The sequence below is a fragment of the Cibotium barometz genome, chromosome 51 (genome assembly GCF_041138505.1).
Source record: "Cibotium barometz isolate CiBa-2024 chromosome 51, ASM4113850v1, whole genome shotgun sequence".
NCBI classification, from domain to species: Eukaryota; Viridiplantae; Streptophyta; class Polypodiopsida; order Cyatheales; family Cibotiaceae; genus Cibotium; species Cibotium barometz.
Window position 1 is genome coordinate 756,273 of NC_141096.1, and position 8,750 is coordinate 765,022.

General features: G+C 40.1%; 1 protein-coding gene across 1 annotated transcript; it reads left to right on the top strand.

Annotated features, from left to right (window-relative positions):
• The first annotated feature begins 1,538 nt into the window (after positions 1–1,538).
• On the top strand, positions 1,539–3,716 carry LOC147609186 (sugar transport protein MST4-like). Its single transcript, XM_086787764.1, has 4 exons — positions 1,539–1,816; positions 1,933–2,252; positions 2,340–2,972; positions 3,061–3,716. The coding sequence occupies exons 1-4, from the start codon at positions 1,603–1,605 to the stop codon at positions 3,511–3,513; spliced, it is 1,620 nt and encodes a 539-aa protein (XP_086643890.1). The 5' UTR covers positions 1,539–1,602; the 3' UTR covers positions 3,514–3,716.
• The last annotated feature ends 5,034 nt before the right edge of the window (positions 3,717–8,750 follow it).

Sequence of the window (8,750 nt, forward strand, 5' to 3'; positions counted from 1 at the left end):
GTGAAATTTCACAATTTCAAAAAAAGGACTATACTTTTCATCTATGTACTCTAAATACCTTAGTTAATTTTTCACCCTTAGAATTACAATTTCGCAAGCTATCAAAAGGCCTTATATGCATGTACTATCGAGGCTATGCAACAAGTTGAATGAAATTTAAAAGCTTAGAGTGACACCATGTATAAACAATAAAAAGGGGTGCATGTTAGTGAGACAACAAGCTTGGAAATAGGTGATAGAGACAATTGCCAAAGGGTTCGAGAGTGGAGTGCTAGAATAGAAGAAAAAGACTCTCAATAGTAGATGATAAAATCAATAAAGCATTTATATCTACACTCTTAGCAAGAGCTTGCACCTTGAGTTATCATCTTGCACATGTTTTAAAACCATGATAGCTCCTTGTGTCATCATGGGTATATGTGAATCAAGGAACGATGACATAGGTATGGGAACTAAAAATTGAATATGCCATCATGCAATACATAGCTCCACAAGAAAGAACATAAGAGAAGAGGACTAGGAGAGTAGAGAAGAGAGCTGTGACGGAAAATCCTTCCCAACCTCACTTAATCTACACTTCCATATAAGCTCATAAGAGAGTAGAGAGAACACTAGCTCTATTTCACAAATGGGAAGAAGAAAAATTACATCATGAGAGATTGGCTTATATATTTTCTCACTAGTTGCTCGGAAGTAAGTAATCCAAGGGTGCCCATTCCGAGTTATGTACGTTCATTAAGCCTTGTAAGTTGATATTCTCATGTTAGAAGCCTGAAGTTCAAGATGCACAAGCATTCCAAGCGCGCTTATGCAACATATTGAATGAAGGTTTCCTTTTTTCGCATACAAACTGTTGACATTGTGTCAAATAATGAAGATGTTTGTCAACTGAGATAACCACATGTCAACGTGCATCAATTAACTGGTTTTTTTTTAATGAGCTTTGTGGAAAAATATTTCGGATGAAACTTTGAAAGAAATTGTACCTTGCTAGTTACCTGGACTAGACTTAAAAGTATAACTACATTATAGGCCCCTTTACCCTATGTGATAATGGAAAATCACTTTTATAATGCCATAGCAAGAGCACAATTGAGCCTAAATGTCTAATTTCTAGTAAAACCTTTGACGATTAAATCTTCAACGCCAAATTATGAAGGTTTTTTTCAAAATTTAAAGGGCTAAATAGGCGTGCATGCCACGCGTGAGCAAGTTGGAAGGCTTTTCAACAACAGACAAATAGATGCTAGAGGATAGGACGGGAGCAACAAGACTAATTGTTTGTTGGCGCTACGTCACAATCACGGGTCCAGCGTTTGAAAAAGAAGAACAGGACTCTTGACTAATAGACGGAAAAACTAATATATATATATATATATATATATATATACGCGTTCGGATTCCTCCATGCCCACTCCGCCACACCGTCCCGTACTCTCCGTCCTCTCTATGTAGAGTCAACGTGGTAGATGCAGTGTTAAAAATTTCCTACCGTGGTAGATCCGGCGTAACAACGTTGAACTCCATCGTTGAAAATTTCCTACCGTGGTAGATCCGGTGTAACAACGTTGAACTCCATCGTTGAAAATTTATCTTCTGCATATGAACGCTCAGGTCCATTTATTGTTGCGCAAGAGCAAGCTTCCACTGCACTACCAACATTCTACTCTCATCATGACTCTTAGACCAGATCAGGGCGCTAATTCTCCCAAAGGACCACCAGCTGCTGCATCGAAGATCACACCTTATGTCTTCTTCACTTGTCTCATGGCAGGCAGTGGAGGGTTGATGTATGGCTACGATCTCGTGGTGGCAGGTATGGAGCTCAGTTTAATTAAAGGCAAATTTGCAAGCAGATTTCCATGGATTATATGGTGTGCAGCTAGCATGTGGGTGGTTATTGAATCATTCATACTTTACTTGTTTGATTAGGCGGGGTTTCGATCATGGATGACTTTCTCAAGAAGTTCTATCCGAGCGTGTATACGAGCGAGCACAGCGCAAAGCAAGACAACTACTGCAAGTACAACAACCAGGTGTTCCAGCTCTACAGCTCCTGCCTTTACATTGCAGCCCTCTTTGCAACTTTTCTTGCAGGCGTGGTGACTAGGAAGCACGGGCATAGGAGCACCATGCTCATGGCGGGCCTTCTCTTCATAGCAGGAACGGTTCTTGGGGCGGGTGCTGAAAACTTGGAGATGCTAATCCTGGGGCGTGTACTGTTGGGGTGCGGCCTGGGCTGTGCTAATCAGGTCTCCAATACCTCCTTAATCCGTAATTTAAGATTTTTACTTAGCCCTAGTAAAGGTGCAAGGCTTTGAGGTGTTTTGAATTGGCAGGCAGTGCCTCTCTACTTGTCGGAGATTGCTCCGCCCAGCTTTAGAGGGGGATTGAATATGCTCTTCTCCATCAACATAGCCGTGGGTATATTCGCAGGCAATCTGGTGAATTATCTGGCGTCGCATATCCATCCTTGGGGCTGGCGCTTATCGCTGGCTGTGGCGGGCGTCCCCTCCATCTCGATCTTGCTTGCCAGCCTCGTGCTTGTCGACACGCCGAGCTATCTCATCCGCACAAACAAGCACCAAAAAGCCAAACAAGTCCTGACAAGGATAAGAGGCCACGATAACATCCATCTCGAGTATGAGGAGCTTGTGAAGGCCACCCAGCATGCCGAATTGATACAGTCCAATACGTCTTTTCAGAACCTTTTCAAGAGGCGGAATGCACCGCAGGTGGTGATGGCTATGGCGTTGCCCTTCTTCCAGCAAGTCTCTGGAAACGATGCCATTTTGTTCTATGGGCCCTTCCTCTTCAAAGCGGCAGGTCTTGGAGACCAGGCGTCGCTCTACTCCACCGTCGTCACAGGCACGGTGGCCGTGGTGGGCACAGTCATCTCTGTCTTCATAGTAGACAAGGCAGGCCGGCGGACAATTCTGCTCACCTCTTCGCTCATCATGTTCTCTTGCATGGTAGATATCCATAAACCTCTTTTAATTAGCTTTGCTTAATCACATGATTAACAATACTTGTCGTCGGCAACCACTGTTTCGATTGCAGGTAGTGATAGGGATAATATTTGGGGTGGGAATACACGGCAAATCTCAGCGTCTGTCTCGCAGTGCCAGCGCCATAGAGCTAGCCATGGTGTGCTTGTTCGTGGGCGTGTACAAGGGCTCTTGGGGTCCCTTCGCATGGCTTATCCCAAGCGAGATTTTCCCACAGGACATCCGGTCGGCCGCCCAGAGCGTCACCGTCTTCACCAACATGCTCTTCAAGTTCATCATCGCGCAGACGTTTCTGTCCATGCTGTGCGTCTTCAAGTTCGGCATCTTCTTCTTCTTTGCTGCCTGGTTGGCCGTCATGGGCACCTTCACCCTGCTCTTCCTGCCGGAGACCAAAGGTATCCCCATCGACAAGATGGTGCACGTGTGGGAAGCCCACTGGTTCTGGAGCTCCTTTGTGGGAAAGGAGGAGGACTCGATGTCCATCGAAATCGAGAGCTCAGCATGAGATTCAAAGCAACCAACTATGGCTAGTTTCCCATTTTCACAGCCACGTCAACATGCCCTCCATGGACACTATGAGATTTGTACATGTGTATTCCTCCTGTTCACGTGCAGCCCGTGCTGCTCGACATGTATAGAGGGTGAAAATGGAATGCTCAATTAATTATGTATCTTTCGTTTTTATGGAAAATATATTTCAGTTGAAATGACCAGGTCCAAATTCCAAGCTGCCTCTATTTTTAGAAATCAAGAGGCCAAATAACCTCCACAGTGAGGAGTGCCCTTTTTTTTTCCACCCCTTTGTAGATAGTGCCACCTAGCTTTTATCCCCACCCTTTAACCTCCAGAACTGAGAATAGCTCCTTCTAAGAGGATGCTTGCCAACATATTCTTTTTAGCTTAGTTTGATGCACTATGGGCCAAGGTTTCAATGGGCACTTTTATTATAGGCAAAGTTAAGGCATATTCAAGGTGGGAATGAAGCATAGGTGGAGCAGGGACAACGAAGTCAATGCATGAACTTTGGAGCATTGAAGAGCTCGGCTAGGAAATGTGATTAGAGTCAATGTTAGAAATAAACTTTTTAATGAAATGGATGACTTTCAAGCTCAATCGGTTTTTATTGAAAAAATGCATCGGTTTATCGGTTTTATAACTAAAACTTTAAAAATATGAATCTTTAAGTTCAAAGCAAGGTTACAACTCGTTTTTGTCAATTTGGGCTGTGAAATTTACACTAAAGGATGGTTTTTTTCTAACACTGATGAGAGTGATTTCACCCTAAAACGACTTGATGTGGATTTAGCGCTCTTTTTGGAATAGTAAATAGGCATGACCTTCCTGATAGCCTTTCAACTGATAGCACTCCAATAGTAAGCATCCGAACATGTCCTTAGAGTAATATGAATGATCTCTATCGATAGAGTTACACCTTGTAAAGAAAAATATATTTAATCCTTAAAACTCCCAAGCATATATAACCAAATGGATAACAACTCTAGTTTGGAGATGCAAACTTACTTCATATAGTTTGTTCCATCACACATGTAGGCTCTACTATTTCTTAGGGACTTTAGCTATAGGGCCCAACTCCCATGATGCCTACTTATTTAGGGTCCTCGCTTAACCGAACCATTTAATACACATCAAATATACATTTCCTCTCTTTCAAGGATGGTGGATGGTAGCATTGTGATTGGCCTTTTTAATGATAGTTATCAATACAAGTGGGCTTATAGATTCGAGATTCTCACCATTGATGAAGAAAATTTAGAGGCAAAAAACTAAGTAAATTGTGCCCATGAGGAAGAAAGACTCATAGAAAAAAACCAAAACTAGACATTTGACCTTATCCAATGTGAATTCTCTTAATATTTATATAGGTAATTTTTAATACTAGACATTATTCTTAATATCATCACCATATAGGAATTATTCTTAATATCATCACCATATATATATTTGTACGGGTAAATTGGCTTTTTCTTATAATTTAGACATTATCCTTAATATCATCACCATTTGAACTCAAATGATGTGAGTGAATGAAGCTCAATTGTGAACAATATCAACAACTAATATTTGAATTTGTACGATTTCATGTCTCAACCAAAAAATATTAGTTGATAAAATCAACTACACTTAAAATATGGAATCTATAAGACTTTATTTCTCCTCAAGAAATAGTTGACAAAATATGTCTTCTCAAGGAAACGACTCCCAGTGCTAGTTGACAAAATGTGTTATTTAAATATATAGGTTATATTCATAGTAGGTGGTGAGCCAAATGTAATTGAAAAACCTTGGAGCTTTCACGTTGAAAGAACTTCTTTTTAAGTGACTCGGGGGGTTCACCTAAAAGTATGTAAGTATAGCACATGAGTTCAAATGAAGGGGTTTTTAAATTCAAAATTTTAATGTAAATTTATAGAAATACATTTATAGAAAGGGTTTTTTAAATCAATTTTGAAAAACCCGTAATTCCATAAAGAAAAAGGGGTGATTTTATTCATGAAAAAATCACAGGTAAGAAGTTTTTTAAATACTCCGTGAGCGCATGTGATACCCTGAGTTAAGTGATTGAGTTGCATATTTATAAAACATATTTACCACCTAAGGCAGAGCATGAAACGTTGTATGCCATGCGGTAAGAATACAACTTTTAGCTTTAAAACTTTCCATTTATCATAACTTGGAAGATTTAGCAAAAGTCTCTCAATATGGGGATGGACTGGGTAGAATTTGCAAGGCTCTCCAAACTGAGATTTAACCTATAAAATCCCTTTTACACACACACACACACACATGCAAATGCATACACACATGTAAACACACACACATACACACATGTAAACACATACACACATACCTTTTCTTTTCCCACAAAAAATATGTGAATTTACTCTCGATCAATTTTTCTACTTTAAATTAAAAACAAATAAATAGTCATGTCTTTTAAAATATAAATAAATATGGGGATGGTTTGGGTAGAATTTGCAAGATTCTCCAAATTGAGATTTAACCTATAAAATCCCTTGCGCACGCGCACGCGCACGCGCACGCGCGCGCGCGCACACACACACACACACACACCCACCCACCTTGGGGGGTTCACCTAAAAATATGTAAGTGTAGCACGTGAGCTCATCATGAGGGGTATATTAATTTAAAAAAGTTACATAATTATATTTATAGGAGGGGTTTTTTAAACCAATTTTGAAAAAAAATTATAAGTTTCTGAAGAAAAAGAGGTTATTTTATTTATAAAAGTATGTAAGTGTAAGAGGTTTTTTAAATACCCCTTGAATGCACATGATACATAAAATTTCTTAGAGGTGAACCCCCCAAGACACACACACACACACACACACACACGCACGCACGCACACGCACACGCGCGTGCGCACACACACACACACATGTAAACACATAAGACACCTTTTCCTTTTCCACAAAAAGTATGTAAATTTGCTCTTTATCGTTTCTGCTACTTTAAAGTAAAAATAAATAAATCCTCATGTCTTTTTTTATTAAGAATTATGTGAAAAAACTATACAACTGGAAAAGATTAACATATAAGTGTGGATATACTTATACATGTACATCCATACATGTGTGCATGTGTGAATGTGAATGTGTGCATGTGTGCATGTGTGAATGTGAATGTGTGGGGTGTGTGTGTGTGTGTGTGTGTGTGAGAGAGAGAGAGAGATTTTGGTGTGCATGAAAATTGCTTACTTGTCATTCATTCATGAATTGTGTCGAATACAAGGATGATGGTAGGTATGCTTCTATGCACGTGAAGGTGAAAAGGTAAGATGTGAAGGGGTATGGATTGCCACCCTTCCAAATAATATGTTATTATAGACACACTTTATTAATGTTTTCCCCCAAAGCTATATCCTAAAGCTATGAGTAATATTTTCCACTAACATCTGGCACACCCGGTGGGTCAGATTCCCAATCCGAAGATTGAACCCACATAGATGATAGATGTATGCTAGAAATGAAATCCTATGAGGTATATGCATTACCATGCTATATCATACAATATGAATGTTTGAAACCATGAATCAATAATGAGGCTACACAAGAATTTGCATGAAGATCCAGCATCTATATCATAGGCCAAAAATTGCCTATCACCATAAAGATATGTTGACGAAGAATCACCAGCAGCATCTTCAATATCGATCCTCCATCTGGTTGGGACACATGCCAAGGAAGGCATACCACCAAAATAATAAGTCGATGAAGCATATGGTGTACGATCTCATCACCAAAGAAATCAACCAAGTGGGCTAAAAGCATCTGCATCAGCAACTCATGGATGGTTGAATCATCAACCAAGGAAATCATCATAGAATCACCATGAACCACCATAATAGAATATACATCTGGAACACCCTCATCATGTGCATCATATACATGATCACTAAGCACTAGAACCATATCACCCAATGAAGCACATAGTGGATAACTATGCTCACCCCATCAATAGAACTATCATCACCATGATGAAGAGAATCATCACATAAGTAAGCACATTATTCATGCACAATGCATGGCCCATAATAATAAGAGAAATCTGCTCCATCCTGCATGTGTGTGGCCAAGCACCAAAAAAGCCTTCAAGGACCTTATCCTCCATGTCAACATCAAAGAATATGAACAAATAGAACCATAGGCGAATGATATCCCCACGATAATAGCATAGGAAAATCCATGCTATCCCACTGCAACAAAGAATCCATAAGCATATTCTTGAACATCCATCAATATGATCATGGAAAGATAAATAAATCCTATCATGCATAGTATAAGAAACCATAGCATGGATAGGCCCCATCATGCCTCATAAAACAATGGGATAAACCCTCCATCACATGGGAAAATCCATCAACATGGATCCCATCATGCGTGGCATACACATCATCAATAATAATATCATGAGAAACATCAGGATGTAAAGGATCATTATGGAGACAAACATCGTGTGAACTTGGAGGACCATCAAATAAGATCATATCAATGTGATCATCACCATTACGCATAATAGGCTTAATCAATGGAACCTCCAATCTGGATCATGTGTAGTAGACTCAATGTGAGTCTCCACACTTGCATGAAGAATTGGATCACCGTAAATAGAGTGAAAGGTAGTCATCATATCTGCATCAATATCAATACTAGCCAAAGCTAACTCCTCTAGATCATCATCAAGACTCTGGATGAGATCATCATCCACCATATCACTATGCATCACGGCATCATGTGTAAAAATATCATCATAAACATGAGAAGAAACCTTACTATCATGAAGCATATCTAAACCTACATCTTGTGGTGAACTAGACTCCACTAAAAATGAATCACATAACTTGCTCCTCTCTGTGAGAATATCAGCAAGAGATCTACCATAAAAACTATGTGGTGCTACTGCCACAAGAGGTTCCACAATGTGCACATCATCATGAGCATCATGACCATCCACCAAACCCTGGGAAACACTTGATGAGAGGCTAGGGTCATTTGAGAACTCCACCTGGCACTTCCGTCCCTCTTGCACAACAACACAAAGCAACTATAGACGCACTTGATAGATGCACAAAATAGCGGGCGCGTCTATAGGCGTTGCTTGAATAGAGAAATTACGGGCGCGTCTAACAGCGCGTCTAATAGCGCGTGTATTGACGCGTCTATTAGGGCGTCTACACTGAGAATCTAACACTACATCTAACA